This window comes from Heptranchias perlo, chromosome 11 (genome assembly GCF_035084215.1).
Source record: "Heptranchias perlo isolate sHepPer1 chromosome 11, sHepPer1.hap1, whole genome shotgun sequence".
In the NCBI taxonomy this organism is placed as follows: domain Eukaryota; kingdom Metazoa; phylum Chordata; class Chondrichthyes; order Hexanchiformes; family Hexanchidae; genus Heptranchias; species Heptranchias perlo.
In genome coordinates this window covers 67408420-67426372 of record NC_090335.1, presented here as the reverse complement: position 1 = coordinate 67426372, position 17953 = coordinate 67408420, and the positions used below count along the sequence as shown (strand labels likewise).

General features: G+C 46.9%; 1 protein-coding gene across 1 annotated transcript in view; it reads left to right on the top strand.

Moving 5' to 3' along the window:
• The window catches only part of LOC137326854 (cell adhesion molecule DSCAM-like), a 449662-nt gene that overhangs the window by 349953 nt on the left and 81756 nt on the right, over positions 1–17953 (top strand). The window contains exons 13-17 of the mRNA XM_067992234.1: positions 3145–3241; positions 4961–5089; positions 8054–8221; positions 14045–14115; positions 17703–17943. Coding sequence (XP_067848335.1) covers positions 3145–3241; positions 4961–5089; positions 8054–8221; positions 14045–14115; positions 17703–17943 — 706 coding nt within the window. The remainder of the gene's footprint in view (positions 1–3144; positions 3242–4960; positions 5090–8053; positions 8222–14044; positions 14116–17702; positions 17944–17953) is intronic.

Genomic DNA, 17953 nt, shown 5'->3' with positions numbered 1-17953 from the left:
TTTAATTAGATGTACGTGTAAACTGGAATGTCACTCACCATCACTGTCAGCCTTCCTGAAGGAGTGTTCAGCAGACCAGCACTATTTTGCTTCCAGCCAGCCTGCGTTGTGTGTGTGATTTCTTTTAAAACTAAAACGTAACCCATTGCGTGTTAACCTGCACACTTACCTCTCAAACTATAATACGGTGAATTCAGGTCACAGGGTAGGCTTCTGTAGAACTGTATGAGGCTAGGGAGGCGTCTGCACCCGCTGCTGCTATTCTTAGCAAGTTATTTGATGCACGCACGCCAACCGACAGTGTTTCACGCTGACAAACAGCGTTCGTAGTGCTGTGTCAGTGTTTACCAACAAAACTCGGTATTTCCTGCAATGCCTGGTATGTGTTTTTAAGCTTTCCCCACAATGCCCTGCAGTTTTGTACTGCGTGTGCGTTTGTGTCACAATGTGCAGCAATGTATAATGTACATCCCTTGCTCCCTGTCTGCTCTTCTAACATCGCCCCAAAATGCCCCTGCAATTTTGCCTTGTGCGTACACGCAGCAGCTTGTGTATGTGTGCTAAGAAGCTTGGCTTGCACTGCTCTGACTCCTCTTCAAATCTCACCCTAGAGTGCCTCACAATTCTCCTTAGAATTTTTGGGGCCCAGCGGGTTAAATTATGAGGACAGGTGCCATAAACTCTTAAGTACAGAAGAATGATGGGTGATCTGATCGAGGTGTTTAAAATGTCAAAAGCATTCGACGGGGTAGATGCGGAGTAACTATTTCCTCTGGTGAGGGGGAATCAAGAACAAGGGGGCATAAGCTTCGAATTACAGCTAATCCCCAGTCATCCTTTCTCCCCGAGCCCATTCCCCAGGCTCCCTCTCTGTTAACCCCCCGTTCCCCCTCTCCCCCAACACTGCCACTCTCTCCCCTTGTCCCGAGCCCCAATCGCTCTGCCCCCATTCCCCAGTCACCCACACTTCTCTCTCCAAGCCTTAATCACAATCCCCTGCACCCTAGTCCCCGGTCACTCTCTTCCAACCCAATCCCATACCTCTCCTTGCTCCATGGCCTAATTTTAACTCGGAAAAATGGGTGGGTTGGGGATGGGGGGGGGGGGGCAGGAAAAATGTTTAAAATCTAAAACCCGCCCCCAACCCACCTCCAACCTGCAGGAGGCTTTCCGGTTTTAACGGAGGCAGGACAAGGGACGGGCGACCAACCCGCCCTTAGGAGGCAGGTCGGTCACTAAAAGCTTTCAAGGAGGCTGCGGGCCTCCATTTTTTGTTTTTAACTCCTGGAGGCCGGGATTCCCGGGCCTTCTGCTTCACGCCACGTGGGAGGAGGCAAGAAGGCCCGAAACTACAGGCAGGTGCCTTTATAGCACAGACTGTGGGCCAGGAGGAGAAGGAGTGTATCCCCAGGCCCAACAAGCTTACCTGCAGCAACCCCCCACTACGATCTACAACCCCCCATGATCTCCGACCCACCCCCGGTGACCCCCGACCCCAACCTCCGATGACCCCGACGTCACCGGACCCCGACACCCTGATGACCCTCGACCCTGACCCCCAATGACTCCTGACCCCGACTCTCCATGACTCCCGACCCTCTCCACACACCATGTCCGACCCCCACCTAAGACTTACCTTCTCTCATCCACTTCCTTCCTCTTCTCCCGCCAGACTGAGACCAGCCTGTCAATCAGGCTGGCCTGTCAGGCGGGAAAGCGACAAAAAAAAAATAAAAGACGTCCTTACCTCAAAATTGTAAGGACTTCCGGGAAACCCATGCTTCCGGGTTTGCCATCAGGAACCCACCCCCCTCCTCCCCACCCCCGGCGTCGTCCCAGCTCCAAGTAAAAATTTAGGCCCATCCCTCTCTTCCTCCACCCCCCAGACTCACAGCTGTTTTCCACCAGCTGGTCCCATTTTCGGTCACCCCTAAGCGGGGGAAAGGGTGCTCCTTTTGCCAAGGTGGGGAGGAAGCGGGGTGGGGGGGGGGGGGGGGAGTGGTGGTACTGTGCCGAGAAATTTAAAGGACTGCTAGCAGCAGTGCCCGGGAGATCTACGCCCCATCTCAAGAGACTCCCAGACAAAAGAAGGGTTGGCAACCTTACTTTGTCATTATAAACACTGACTATTCATTTGCAGGAATCGTCCTTGGTTGTTGCAAGTGATACAATCACCATGTGGTCCTTCTCCCAACAGAAAACCCCAAGTTCCCCCTCTAGAGTCTGAATGAATAAACTACACTGCACAATTCAGAGTCTGTGTTTCGTTGAATATTGTTCTTGTAGATGCAACTAATTGTCTTTTCTTTCAGAAAAAAGCACTAGCGCAAACACAATGTCAAGTTTTTCCACAGTGGTGAAAACCTTTCTGTATATTAATTGCCACCGACACGCTTTGCATTGAGTTACAAATGAGAAAGACTCAAAACACTCACATCACTTCGAAAATGACTGAGCACCAAACCTTTTAGAACACAATTAGTACACAAAATGTTGCCAAAAATATTCTGTGCCGTAAAATGAATTCTTGCCACAACATCTGGACGCCAAGAATTAAGTTCAGGCCCTTCCACTTTGAGGAGAAACTTGAGACGCTGGGATTGTTTCCACTCGAGCAAAGAAAGCTAAGAGGCGGTCTAGTCGAGGCTCTTATAATTATGTGGATTTTGACAGAGGGATTGAGGGTTCAGTGATGAGGAGGTCATTAATTTTAAAATTGCCACTAAGAAGAGTGAGGAGAGAGGTCAGGAAAAATTTCTTTATGCAGAGGGTCATTGAAGGATGGAATGCTTTATCACAGGGAGTGGGTGAGTCATCTTTCAAGAGAAAATCGAATAAATATTTGAGGCAAAGGAAGACACAGGTCTATGGGGAGAGTGTGGGCCAGTGAGATTAGTTTTTGCGTTGCTCTAGAAAAGAGCTCGTAATAACATAATGGACCAAAGAGCCGACTGCAAATTTCTACGGTTCTATTGGGGAAATAACTAATGTCAAGGTTCTGATGAAGAGTGGCCTACCACAAATTTTAGCCTGTCCTTTCCCATTTAAGATGCTGATTAACCTGCAGTCTATTTCTATTTTTATTTCAAATTTCCAGCAGTGGCAATTTTTGTCTAATGTTTGTTCCATTTCTTTTCTCTTCAGATTACCCCAACGGTGCGAGGGGATTCAGGGTTTTTCTCCTGTCATGCTATTAACTCATATGGAGAGGACCGAGGGTTGATACAGCTCACTGTGCAAGGTAAATTGTAAAGCTTTGTCACATGTTATTATTCTCCCCAATACAAAGTTAATTTTGGAGTTCGATTACCTCCACTCCTTGTACCACGTGCCATTCTCCAGTCCACCATGATACCTGCCCCTAGCATTTAAATAGCGCCCAAGGCACTTCACAGGAGCGTAATCAGACCAAAAATTGACACCGAGCCAAAGAAGGAGTTGTTAGGATGGGTCACTAAAAACTTGGTCAAAGAGCTAGGTTTTAAGGAGCATCTTAAAGCAAGGGGGAGAGGTAGAGAGGTTTAGGGAGAGAATTCCAGACCTTAGGGCCTAGATGGCTGAAAGCACAGCCACCAATGGTGGAGCGAAGGAAGTGGGGGATTCACAAAGTTGACTTTGGAGATCAATTACCTCCACACATCATTCCACATGCCAATACCCCAGTCCAGCAAGAGGCCTGCCCCTAGTCCTCTACCAATGCTACTTTTGTCATCATCTGCAGAGAGTTGTGTGAGATTGGTTCAATGTCACCAGCCTGACAGTCTTCCCTCTGCACCCTTATGTGGCAGAGCCTCGCCTCCACTATCATCTGACTGCCCGGTAATTATCAGGAGGACATTGTTTGGGGAACGGTAGGTGCGAAACGATGCGCTGTCATTCTCCAGAGAAGCAAGTTGGCTCCTCAACACCCTGTAGCCCCAGATCATCTCACGGTTGTACTTTCACCTGGTATTCTCACTCCACAGCAGCCCAAGGTCTCCAGATTGTACAATGAACCACGCAGTCAGGGTTACTCAACGGTATAGTGCAATATACAGAGTTACTCTGTGGTGTACAGCAGTACACAGTTAAGCGATAAATGTTGGCCTGAACAACAGGGAGAACTCCCCTGCTCTCCTTTGAATAGTGGCATGAAATCTTTTATGTCCACTTGAGAGGGCAGACAGGGCCTTGCTTTAACGCAGTCGCCAATAGTGGGGCAAAGGAAGTGGGGGATGGACAAGAGGCCAGCGTTGGAGGAATGCAGAGTTTTCGGAGGATTGTTGGGCTGGAGGAGGTTACAGAGATAGGGAGGGGTGAGGCCATGGAGGGATTTGAACACAAGGATGAGAATTTTAAAATCAAGATGTCGGTGGACCGGGAGCCAATGTCAGTCAGCGAGCAGCGGGGTGATGGGTGAACGGGACTTGGTGCAAGTTAGGATGCGGGCAACAGAGTTTAGGATGAGCTCAAATTAATGGAAGGTGAAAGATGGGAAGCCGGCCAGGAGAGCATTGGAATAGTCGAGTCGTGGATGAGGGTTTCAACAGCAGATGAGCTGAGGCAGGGGCGGAGATGGGAGATGTTACGGAGGTGGAAGTAGGCATCTTGGTGATGGAGAGGCTATGGGGTCAGAAGCTCAGCTCAGGGTCAAATAGGATGCCGAGGTTGCGAACAGTCTGGTTCAGCCTGAGACAGTGGTCGATGAGGGGGATGGAATTGGTGGCGAGGGACCGGAGTTTATGGCAGGGACCGAAGACAATGGCTTCAGACTTCCCAATGCTTACATGGCAGAAATTGTTCTTATCTACTTACAGTTGAGATATAAACACGTTGTTAAACACTAAACGTTCATTTCTAGCAAAGACTTAAAATGAAGAATTTTCACAAAGTTTGAATACAACATAACAAATCACAAATGAATCAGTCTGTATGAGTGCACTTCCTTTTTTCTGAACTATTTCTTCCTGCGGTGTTGCAGAACCCCCGGATCCTCCAGAGATTGAGATTCGTGAGGTGAGAGCTCGGAGCATTGCTTTGAGGTGGAGCATGGGTTTCGATGGGAACAGCCCGATCACCGGCTTTGACATTGAATGCAAGAACAAGTCAGGTGAGTTCCACAAACCAAAGAGCCAATTTTAACTTGGCTGAGGGGGTCGCGGGAAGGGTGCCGAGGAAGACGCCAAACCTACCGGCCCCCTCTCCAGGGTGAAGCCCAGGAGATTTTAGCATCCAGGCCATATCTGTGTAGGCTCCTTCAGCCTCCCACCCAAACCCGGCGCTCGTTGGCCGGCAGGTGGGAGCAGAGTTTCAGGAGGCGGAAGGCCCACACCCGGGGACCCGAAGGAACCATCCGCCCGTCCTTGGCACTCAGGTAAATAATTGGTTCTGCGGTCAGGAGGACGTCGCTGTTGGGGATGTGGGGAAAGGGCAGAAAGGCAGACCCAAGGTTTCTTTGTAGTGTCTGGAGAGGCACTCCTACTCCTCCTGGCCCACAAGGAAACAAAAAAATTAAATTAAATTAAACTCACCATTCAGGGCCTCTTCTGGACACTGCTCCTCTTGCTGCCATGTTGATGGCTCCCTCACACAGGCCTTGGGTTAAAATTAGAGTTGGGTCTCGATGCCATCATCGGAGCCCAATCTGCATGTTTAGGGAAGGACCCCGCTGCCTTCTTGCAGGCGGCCCTTTCGCCTGGTTAAAATTGCAACTCGCAAGAAGGCAGCAGGATCGGTGGGGGGAGGAAGTGGGGGAGGAAGTTGGGGTGGTGGGGGGGGTGGGGTAAGTCGCTGCAGTCAGTTTAAACTGCCCATCGGCCCTGTAGGATCCAGAAAAGAGGTTTTAGTTGTTACGTTCCCAGTAAAGGAAAGAGAGGCGGCTATTTTAAGTTTTAGCTGCTGAAATAATACCTCACCTCCCGCTTCACACCCTCCCTGACTGCAGTACACATCATATAATAACACACAGAAAATACTGGACATACACAGCAGGTCTACCAGCATCTGAAGAAGGACAGGTTAACGTTTGCAGCAAAGTTCCTTAACCAGAATTCACAGTTTGACAAAATGCCTCTATGTAAAATACATGAACCTTTTTCTCTTTTCAGGTGCTGACGGAGGTGCCCTGCATTTCCAGTTATCACAGTTTTTCCTCCTATTATACACAGGAACATTGTTCCTCTTAATATTTAATAGTATCACACTCACTGCATATTTCATCAATATATGCACCCTCGCTCTCATGTTCTGACATCTTACAAAATGGCCGACACTCAGGCCCTGTTGGGCTGCAGTGAGACAGTTAGGGTTGCCAACCCTCCAGGATTGTCCTGGAGTCTCCAGGAATTAAAGATTAATCTCCAGGACACTGCTGTGAGCAACCCTGGAGAAAAATCATAGGAGCGAACACTTTCGTTTGTTAGTTATAAAAATATTGGGGATGGAGAAAAGGCGGTTTGACGGTCAAGAATCATCCAGTTACACAACAAATAGTCTTTTCGCTATCCAATTGGCATGGGAATCGACGTGTCGGGTCACCAATGGTGAGAGTTTGGGGGGGCGGGGCGCTTGGAAGCGGGTGGTCATGTGACAACCTCCAGGAAAACGTCCAGCCAGAGTTGGCAACCCTGGAGACAGTGGAGGTGGGGAGGCTGATTCTCAGTACTGTGTCTGCCTTGGAATCAGGGAAAATAGGCTTTCCACAATGTTCCTCTTCAGTGCAAATTGAGGAAGACCTTTCTAGTCGTCAGCTCTGTACATCAAGACTGATATCTTCTCGTCATTTGAAGGAGACAAACACGTAGCAATGGTCGTCCCGTTTCGTTCTTTTAAATCAGTCACTTTTATCACTCGCATTTGTACAATTTTCCCCTCTGAAAGTACATGGTGTCATCATTGATTATTCAGCGGAGGGGTTTTTTTAGGCTGTCAATGCCTTGAGGCTGTAAATACTTAGTGTCAGTTACATTAACCTTATGAATATTATAAAACCCAAGGGCTAATGTAACAGAAGTTGTGTGTTAGCTGCTTTCAGAAGCAATGTTTAGCAATTCAGGTATCACACAGTCATTATAAAAGGACATCCTTGCTGGAGGCCGTGTGAACGTGCCCTACGTACTGGTTAATTGGAACACTCTTAAAGGCAAGTGCCTTCTTTTATTTTTCATTTCGTCCCCCTTTATATTAAGTTTATTCCCCTCTCGAATCAGCTTCCCCTCATATTGTACCCCATTGCAGCGCTGAACAGTTCTGTTTCCTGGTTTGTTAACCTGCGGCCAAGAACCAGGAAACACAAGTGATTGCTAAGCCCCTCCCCAGCTCCCCCTAACATTAAGATGGCATCATCCGAAATTCAACAGTTGTTAAAAGGAGATCATTTTTCAGAAGAGGCTTTTTGCTTCATCATGGCTTTAAAAACAGCTCCCGGGACGAGGCACTGTCTTGTCACATCTGGAACTTGGGTTCAAATTCACCCCAGGCTGGTAGGGCGAATGTCTTTCTGCCAGCTGCAAGGATCCCATGGGAATGAGTTTGGAGTGGGTGTGAGTCCATAGCTCAGAACTAACCGTCATTTGGCACAAATTGGCAATCTCACTCAGGCCACTAATGCAAGTAGAAACATTCACACCTGGTGCAATGCAGCGAACTCAAGAAATCGGGATATAACACATTGACATGGGCAGTGACGAGTGAGCTTTCTTTCTGCATCTAGCCGTGCTATCCTTGGCTTGGAAAGACTTGAGCCCCCGATTTTAATCTAAGCCGCCCAGCTGGATCGGGGTGGGTTCAGGTGGGATGCCCGTTGACTTCAATGGAGCGTAAAATCAGGCAGTGTGTAAAATGGGCCTTCCGACCTGAACCCGCTCCTTCCCGCCGGGCGGGTTAGGTTAAAATCGGGACTTTGATGACGACACTAAGTGAAAAAAAATTGGAATAGTGTTCCATTTGCCAGCACTGACATCCATTTTGATGAATGCAAAAAATTCACCCAAATAAATCATCTCACCGTAAAAATGCCAAACCACAACGCTTCACAAATTTTTCAAAGCAGAATTGTCTTCTTTGTGTCCTGCAGATTCCTGGGAAGCAGTGCAAAGGACAAAAGATGTCTCACCTCAGTTAAACCAGGCAACAATCATTGACCTGCACCCATCTTCCACCTACAACATCCGCATGTACGCCAAGAATCGCATCGGAAAGAGCGAGGCCAGCAACGAGCTCACCATCACCACAGATGAAGCAGGTAAAAGGTCAAAGGTCGAGGAGCTAACCGCTCGGGCCTTCTCTGGTCTTCAGTCCATATACAGAAGGCACAAAGAGCAGCCAAACTGTGCTCGTGTGGGGGAAGGGGGTTAGGCACGGTCTCCTTATCACTTGTTTATCTTAGGTTGGTTTATGCGTGGAACAGGCTGACTTGGGGGCTGCGGGAGCCTGGGTGGCATCAGCAAATTCAAGAAGGAACCAGATGGGTTTTTTTTTTTGGGTGATTGATGGATCCAGGGCATCCCTCTGTTTTTATTGATTGTGCAGCTCCTCCCAACTACTTCACTGCGCATTACAGCAAAAGAAGGGTTAAAATTTCTTAAGCGAAAATGTGCAGAAGCACACAACAGGTCAGTCGGTATCTTGAGAGAGAACGGACAAGTTAGCGTTTTGGGGGTAGAGCCTTCAGAACTGGAAGATTGAGAAGCGAACAACGTTTAAATAAGATCAGAACAAAACGAAGGGAAAGGAAAATAAAAAGGCGTGTTTAAGCATAATAAAAGACATAAGAAAGAAAAAGGTGTGAGTAGCTGAGGTGGTAGGGGTAAGAGGTCTAAAATGGACATCGACACTTCAATCCCAAATTGCCAGCTACATAGAATTGCATTGAATATACTGCAGAGAACCAGGCCATTCGGCCCAAATGGTCCGTGCCGGTGTTTATGCTCCACACGAGCCCCCTCCCACCCTTCTTCATCTAACCCTATCAACATATCCTTTTAAGTGTCCCCTGCTGTAAAGAAAATGAGTGTTGCAAGGCCACTTGACCATGCAGGGGCCATCATCGATGACCCTGTCCTCATCCTACCCATGTTGAGCATTCCATTAGGGACCACTGAATGGTGATCAAGACTGGGATCTCTGACTTAATCTGCCACTTCATAGCTCTGGGACACTAAGGTCGATTGTACCACCGCCCTAACTGAAATGATCAAACTGAACGCAGATCACAAATGGAGCCCAGGACCTCCGTGGCCTACAGACTCAATCCCACACTGGGCGGCACACTTACCACTAGGGAAACCTAATTAATGGGTGCTAATTTAAATCTCTAGATGGGTTCCCACTGTTCAGCCTGTCCCACACAATTGTGATACCTCGTGTATCGTGATATACACACTCCCCGCCTCACCCGAAACCATGTGATCTCCTGGGAGAGGCGAGAAAAAACAGATACAAACCCAGGCCAATTTGATCGGGGAAAAAAAATCTGGGGAATTCCTCTCCAACTCCCCCCCCCCCCCCCACCTTCCCCCCTCATAGGCTATCAAAAGTAGTCCAGGTGATCATTCTGGCTCTGATAATTTTATGTTGTACCTACCTGAAAGGGTTCATGAAGCGGGGTTGTGATGTGGAGATGCCGGTGATGGACTGGGGTGGACAAATGTAAGGAGTCTTACAACACCAGGTTATAGTCCAATAAAGCTGTTGGACTATAAAGAAGTGGGGTTGGAGGAGGCTCGTATGGAGCATAAACGCCGGCATGGACCAGTTGGGCCGAATGGCCTATTTCTGTGTTGTAGATTCGATGTAAGGCCTTTTGTGAAACTGCTAATATCATTAGATGTGCTATAACCTTTTGCTGAGTTCACTCTCAAGATCCCTGTGCACCCTACCTCTCTCCCCCACTCCAAATTACATGACACTGGTTGTGACCACCTTTGTTTTATTGCCGAAACATCTAATTATAGCACTTTGGCGGTTTGTCCACATAATGTTCTTAATGATCCATCGGTCACCGGGGTCCTTCCGCAGTTCCATATTGGGCATCTGATTGATTGTGTTTGATTGTGTGTGTGTGTGTGTGTGTGTGTGGTGGCTCTGTCTTTCCTATTCAGTGCAGTGAAAGTCTTGCTCTCTAATCAATCAGTAGCGGTGCAGTAAAAACCCCATGTATCAGTCTGATTGAACCTTATCACAGTGATTGAAGAGGAATCCAATCACACTGAAAGGGCTGGACACTGACATCATGCTGTGGACCATCGGGCCTGTTCACTGATCGATCGGCAGAGCAGCTAAGGGAGAAGGATTTCTCTTTGCTCAGTCATAGTGGATTGATACGTTTTATCCTGCTCCTACCGTCAGATTAGATTTTCTTGAGCAAAACATTTAGCCTCCCTGTTCGGTCTGACCTTGAGGCAGTTTACTTCAAACTGACAGCATTTAGTTTGTGAATGTATTATTCTTTTGCAGATGGAGTGGGGGAGGCGGGGAGAGGGTTGGTTGAGAATAATCGCCATACCAAAAAAAAATATTAAATACCCTCCGGAGTTTAGAAGAATGAGAGGTGATCTCATTGAAACATATAAGATTCTGAGGGGGCTTGACAGGGTAGATGCTGAGAAGCTGTTTCCCCTGGCTGAAGAGTCTAGAACTAGAGGTCACAGTCTCAGGATGAGGGGTCGGCCATTTAAGACTGAGATGAGGAGGAATTTCTTCACTCAGAGGGTTGTGAATCTTTGGAATTCTCTACCCCAAAGGGCTGAGTCGTTGAGTATATTCAAGGCAGAGATAGATTTTTGGACTGTAGGGGAATCAAGGGATATGGGGATCGGGCGGGAAAGTGGAGTTGAGGTCGAAGATCAACCATGATCTTATTGAATGGCGGAGCAGGCTCGAGGGGCCGCATGGCCTACTCCTGCTCCTATTTCTTATGTTCTTATGTTCCGATATAAAGGATTGCTTTGTCTCTCTGTTTCTTTGAATGAATGTGGGCAAGCTGTATTTACACCAAAATGCATTTTCTCTGTTCAACAACAATTTGCATTGATTTATTTCATTCATTTTCGGGATTTGGGCTTCACTGACATTTATTGCCCATCCCAGGTTGACCTTGTGAAGGTGGCGGGTGGTGGTGAGCCGTCCCTTGAACCACTGCAGTCCATGTGGCGAAGGTGCTCCCCCAATGGTTTTCTCTTTGTAGTGTTTTTGATACCATTGAGAGGCTCACTAGGCCACTTCAGAGGGCAGTTAAGAGTCAGTCACGTTGGTGTGGGACTGGAGTCACGTATAGGCCAGATCGGGTAAAGATGGCAGGTTTCCTTCCCTCAATGACATCGGTGAACCGGTTGGGTTTTTACGAAACTCTGACAGCCTCGTGGTTACTTCAACTGACATCAGCTTTTTATATCAGCTTTAACTTAGTAAATTCTTCAGGACACTTCACGTGGGGAAAATGGATGGTGAGCCTTAGTAAAGAAATAAATGTACAATTCTGGCCTCTTGTGCACCCCCGATTTTAATCGCTCCACCATTGGCGGCCGTGACTTCAGCTGCCCTAAGTTCTGGAATTCCCTCCCTAAACCTCTCCGCCTCTCCACCTCTCTCTCCTCCTTTAAGACGCTTCTTAAAACCTACCTCTTCGACCAGGCTTTTGGTCACCTGTCCTAATTATGTGGCTTGGTGTCAGATTTTGTCCAATTACGCTCCTGTGAAGCGCCTTGGGGTGTTTTACTATGTTAAAGGCGCTACATAAATGCAAGTTGTTGTTGTTGGTGATCAAATGTGTGGTTAAAGAGATATATATTGAGAAGGTGTTAGAAGTTAGGGAGAAAGTTAGTGAGGTGCAGGGTTTAAGGAGAGAGCTCCAGAGAGAAGGTGGACTTGCTGATGTTCCACAGCATGACATTTTCATTAAGATATTAACTTAATACTAACACACTTTTCAAATTGCTTCCCACTTGTCTCTCCTTTTCATCCTCGTACCCAAAATTACTTCAGACTCCAGACATTTTCCTTAAGCCTTCATCAAGTTAATTGGTTTATTTTGTCTCCTCTGGCACCTTCGAACAACATTGCTCGCTGCCTTTCCAGTTACTTTCAAGTATGTCGTCCCTTTCTGCCTTTGGCAGCCTTCTCTTTCAAGCCAATCTTTTGCTCCCTGGAGGGAATTGTGCTTGAGGGGAGTACCAGCAGTGCAGTGCTGTAGCCCTACATGTGAACCACGCTCCCCTCGACTGTAGCTCCCCACTGGGAGCGTGTGATCGGTGAATTTGTCCCCAAGTCATATACTGTGCCCCTAGCGATTGGTGCTGATGTTCCATCCTTATGTTGTTTTTAATTCTTTGTTTTGCAGAAGGGACTATTAATGTTTTCAGTATTGCTCAGTTCTGAAAACCCCAAGCATCATTTCTACCATTACAGCACCCAATATTATCATTGGCAAAAATGCACAAGCAACGCAATGATGTATTTGCAGACTAATGATCATTTTGATTGTGTAAACGGCTTGTGGCTGCCAAGCGTCTTATAGACAGAAAGAAACGTCAGGTGCCAACAATCCAGGACCCTGTGCTGTATCTCCAGCAAGAGTGTGAGAAATCCACAGGGCCTTAACAAACATACGGAAAGGACGGGTAGGGAAAAACCAGCTGTTCCATCAAGCCTGCCCCACACTCATGATGGCTGGAGCATCCTGACTAAACACCTCCTATCCCCACATGCGCCCCCCCCCTCCCCCGCCTCCATCGCAGCTATGTAATCACCTGGGAGAAGCAAACAAAACTAGGGGAAAAAAGGGGGAAAAAAGCTGTGGAAAATTCCTCTCAGGCCCCCTCGATTGCAGGCAATCGAAACCAGTCCAGGAGATCACACGGACCACGAGTATGCCAGAGGCAGGAGCTTCCAATGTTGCAGAAGGGTTTGGGGCCGGGGGTGGAGAGTCACAACGTTGGGAGTTCCTGCGTCTCTATCCTCACAGGAACCCAGTGCCTCATCGATGGCGGCACTCCCCCTGGGTCATGGCCTGGACCCCGCCGAGAAAGGTACCTTTAATATTTTTCGGCCCCCTTGTAAGTGAGAGCAGGAGGGGAACTGGGCCACATCCAATATTAAACCAGAAAATACCCGACCCCACACTTTATTTTTAAAACCCTCAAAAATATATTATAAAACTACCGGTGAATAAGCCATGATAATGTTTCAGGATTGGATGTTTAAACCTAATATTTTTGGAATTCAGCCTTGGGGCCTGACTGAGGTCTTTTAAATGCTGAGAAACATAGATTATGAGATCAAAAGATAAATATGTGACAGGACGTTCATTTGGGCCTGTTTTAGCCCATCCATCCAGAAAACCCTAGAGTGTACCCCATCTGTTCCAGCAGCCAATTGTCTCTTGAAAGATTCCAAGGTTTTTGCCTTCACTATCCTACCCAGAAGTCCATGTGTGGATCACTCTTGACATGAAGAACTTCCTGATATCAGTCGCAAATTTGCCTCTTTTTAAGGCTACAGCAGACGATGTTAGATATAAGCAGACTATTAACCGTCGTCTGTGGGCGCAAAACTACAGACACTCCCAGTAAAAGCAGTTGAGCCTGACTTCATTAACTTATTTAAATAGGAGTTGGATAAATAATCTGGAAGAGAGTGGGATTGAACTGTCGATCGGCTAGGGGTGGTCATGTGGTCTGTGTTTTCTTGTGCTCTTCCATTCCGCTGCTCGAGTGAAAGCAGCGAGAGGAACGGAGGAAGATGCTGGGAGCAGAACCTGAATATCACCTTGTTATATTTAGTGCAGGCCTCAGAAAATATCTAAAGACAGCTGCCAGTATATTTGTGTGTGATGGTAATATGTGTGTATTAGTGGTGATATATTTTGGTTTGTTAGAGGGGTAAGTGTGTGTGAGGCGTGTGCTCAGTGCCATGTGAGGAGAGAGGGACAAAATTAGGACTGCTCACCCAGGTGGTTTGGTTTCACTGTGGCTCGTGGCCTTATCGTTTATAGAAGCCTGGCTTCTCAGTTCCATTTCGTCAGTGTGGCTGATCCTTTCCCTTTTCTTGTTTTAAACTCTCTCTTTAGCCCCGGACGGCCCACCCATCGATGTTGTGTTGGAATCTCTGTCTTCTCAGAGTATCAAAGTGACTTGGAAGGTAAATGAATTTGAGTGTAACCATTACTCTAACTCTTTCATAAGAATGGAGCGGCTGGTGGCCTCCTTACTCATGCCTTCCCCTGACTGGGATCAGAGTTCCTCTGGTCACTGTCTATAGTGACAGTGCGAAGATTTTTTGTTTTGTATTATTTGTAAACCAGTCCTAAAGGAATTGTGTTAAAGGATATCCATTGTTAACCTATTCAAAAGGCAACAGTGCATTTATAACTTGGGACAAGGAGTGTGGTATTTTGTCAGCAGAACACTCTCTCCCTGTCAGCTGAAACTATCACCAACTGTATCTGGGGTTATAGATTTTCATTGCCCCTTGAAAGACATGGATATCACGGATCGACCGTTACACTGCACGAGGACTGAAGGTTTAACGCAACCAGGGCACACTGCCCTTTCTCCTCAGTAAGTGGGACTAGGTGGCACAGCGGGATACTGCCCTGCCCTTTCTCCTCAGTAAGTGGGACTAGGTGGCACAGCGGGATACTGCACTGCCCTTTCTCCTCAGTAAGTGGGGCTAGGTGGCACAGCGGGATACTGCACTGCCCTTTCTCCTCAGTAAGTGGGGCTAGGTGGCACAGCGGGATACTGCACTGCTCTTTCACCTGAATAGAGGGAAAGGTGGTAAAATGGGTTACTGTACTGCTCTTTCACCTGGATAGGGGGACTGGGCGGCACAGTGGGTTACTGCACTGTCTTTTCGTCTCAATAGATGGGACTGGGTGGCATTGTGAGTTACTACGTGCTCATTCACCTCAGTAGGCACTTCTCTACTGTCGGGATTAAGGTCATTTCTGAAGTTGAGTACAAGGAACTTTACTCTGTATATAAGTCACGCTATGCCTCACTTAGAAGTGCCTGATAATGACGTTGGGTGCAATTGCGAATAAAACTCAAAAACGATTATACCTTCTTAATAAACTCCTCAATGTTGGTTACTCAAAGTTACATTATCTATTTTCTCCCTGCTTTTTGATTACAGCATTACGCTTATACAGTGAGAATACAATTATTTTAGGGAAGGAATCTGCATGCGTGTATATTTACTGATGCCCAGGTTGTACCTTGGTAAATATATTCTAAACCAAGGCACCAGCCAAATATTTTGGTTTATTTGTTTCCAGATTTAAATTGATCACTTTGTCTGTCCCCACCCTTTCCTCGTTTTCTTTCCATTTCCTTTGTATTGTTCACCTCCTATCTATGGTTCTTTCTGTTACATATTGTGATATTCAGTGCAACAAAATATGTAAAGCTCTATTCAAATGAAACCCTGAAAACCAAAGTATGGGCGATAACCTGGAGAAGCCAATCGCCCGCCCAATACAGAACCCACTCAATTTTCATTTCTACCAGTTTACTACCCAAGGTTATAATGACCTTGTGTGTGTACCTGTCTATGTCTACGTAAAGACAATCAGTAGAGTCTCTTCACCTGACCCCATGTGTGTACTTGTGTATTAGGGTTGCCAACTCTGGCTGGACGTATCCCTGGAGGTTTCATCACATGACCTCCTGCCTAGAACAGTCCCGCCCCCACTCTCCCACTATTGGTCACCCAAACATGACCTTCCTCGCGGTGCCCCGTCTGCCCACACCAATCAGAAGGTAAACAGGCTCTTAATTATCCGATTGGATGATGCTTGACTGTCAGTCAAACAGCCTTTTCATCCCGTCTCCAATATTTTTATAACCAATAAATGTTCAAAGAAAATGAAAAGGTTTCACGCAATTTTTTTTATTGCCCCTGTGATTTTTCTCCCGGGTTGCTCGTGGCAGTGTCTTGGAGATTAATCGTCAATTCTCGGAGACATGAGGACAATCCTGGAAGGTTGGCAACCCTATTGTGTATGTCTGTGTAAAGAAAATCATGGTAGGGTTTCTTTTCCACGTTGTTTCACTAATATTCATCTTAAATTAAATCTGACAGAGCTGTCACTCACTTCCCACTCATGTAATGGTTCTTCCTAATTATTTTTGTACCGTATTCAGGATCTTTTATCATAACGAGTGATGTGTGTAACAAGGCCCAATATTGCTTTGTCAGTACACAGGTTGATTTTGGGTTTATTTATTAATGCATTTTTTGAAGACCTGGTTGATAGAAGAGCTGAACTATCAGGTGTAGTTTTGCAAATTAATTTTGTTGTGCAAATGACAACGCACTTTGGAGAGGCTTCTTTTTTTTCTTCAGTTTTAATCTCCAGAGACGTCCGTCCAAAATCAGGATTCAGAGTGTGAGTACTGGGTAATGGACCAGTTCTCCAGGCTGTATCAATTATTTGTAGGTCAGGTGTAGCATTGCTAGCTGTAAAGTTAACTTCCCTCTACTCTGCTTCATTGACAAGCCTTAAGCCATGCTCAGAAGGACAGCCCTAACTACACCAGTCAGATACTTCCATCTCCCACTCCCCCTTGTGAGTCGAGTAAAACTGCCAATTTTTATTATCAGCAGTTTTATCCTGTGGCCCCCCCACCCACTCAGAGCACTGAGGGAGAGCTGCATTGTCGGAGGATGAGACGTTAAACCGAGGCCCCATCTGCCCTCTCAGGAGGACGTAAAAGATCCCATGGCACTATTTCGAAGAGGAGCAGGGGAGTTTCCCCCACCCGGTTTCCTGGCTAATATTTATCCCTCAACCAACATCACTAAGACACAGATTATCTGGTCATCATCACATTGCTGTTTGTTGGATCTTGCTGTGCCCAAATTGGCTGCCATGTTTCTCTACATTACAACAGTGACTACACTTCAAAAGTATTGCATTAGCTGTAAAGCGCTTTGGGATGTCCTGAGGTTGTGAAAGGTGCTCTAGAAATGCAAGTCTTCTCTTTTTAACTGTATTGGAGAAACCTCCAAACTCACTTTGAACAGGGCTCTTGCTGCTGGTGGAAGGGGAAGATTTCCACTGTTTGCTTTTTACAGTGAAGCTGTAAATTCTTGATACACATCATAGAATCATACAGCACAGGAGGAGGCCATTCAGCCCATCGTGCCTGTGCCGGCTCTTTGAAAGAGCTACCAATTAGCCCCACTCCCCTGCCCTTTCCCAATAGCCCTGCAAATTTTTCCTTTTCAAGTATTGATCCAATTCCCTTTTGAAAGTTACTATTGAATCTGCTTCCACCGCCCTTTCAGGCAGCGCATTCCAGATCGTCACAAAATTTCTCCTCATCTCCTCCTTGGCTTTTTTGCCAATAACCTTAAATCTGTGTCCTCTGCTTACCGACCCTCCCGTCAGTGGGAACAGTTTCTCCCTCTCTACACTATCAAAATCCCCTCATCATTTTGAACACCTCCATTAAATCTTCCCTTAACCTTCTCGGCTCTAAGGAGTTTGCCACATGTTTGCAATTTTGCTGTAAATAGTGAGCAGCGGATGCTTCGGAGCAGTAGTGCAGGAAACCACAACAGTGGGGACGGAGGCCCGATCCCTCACAGGAGCAACGTGCGTCGCGGCAAACACTTTGCATGCATCCCCGAAAGAGGCCTCGCCTATCAGTGTGCGGAAACGCACGATTTGAATCATAACTGTGTGTGTGCTCTTTTTCTTTCCCCTGCCATTTCCTCAGGCTCCGAAGAAACACCTGCAGAATGGATTAATCCGCGGCTATCAGATTGGTTATCGGGAGTACAGCACGGGTGGGAACTACCAGTTCAACATCATCAGCATGGAGACGACAGGCGACAGCGAGGTCTATACCCTGGACAATCTGAAAAAGTTTACGCAGTATGGAGTGGTGGTCCAGGCCTGTAACCGGGCGGGTACTGGGCCTTCCTCACAGGAAATCATTGCTACAACGTTAGAGGACGGTAGGTCAAC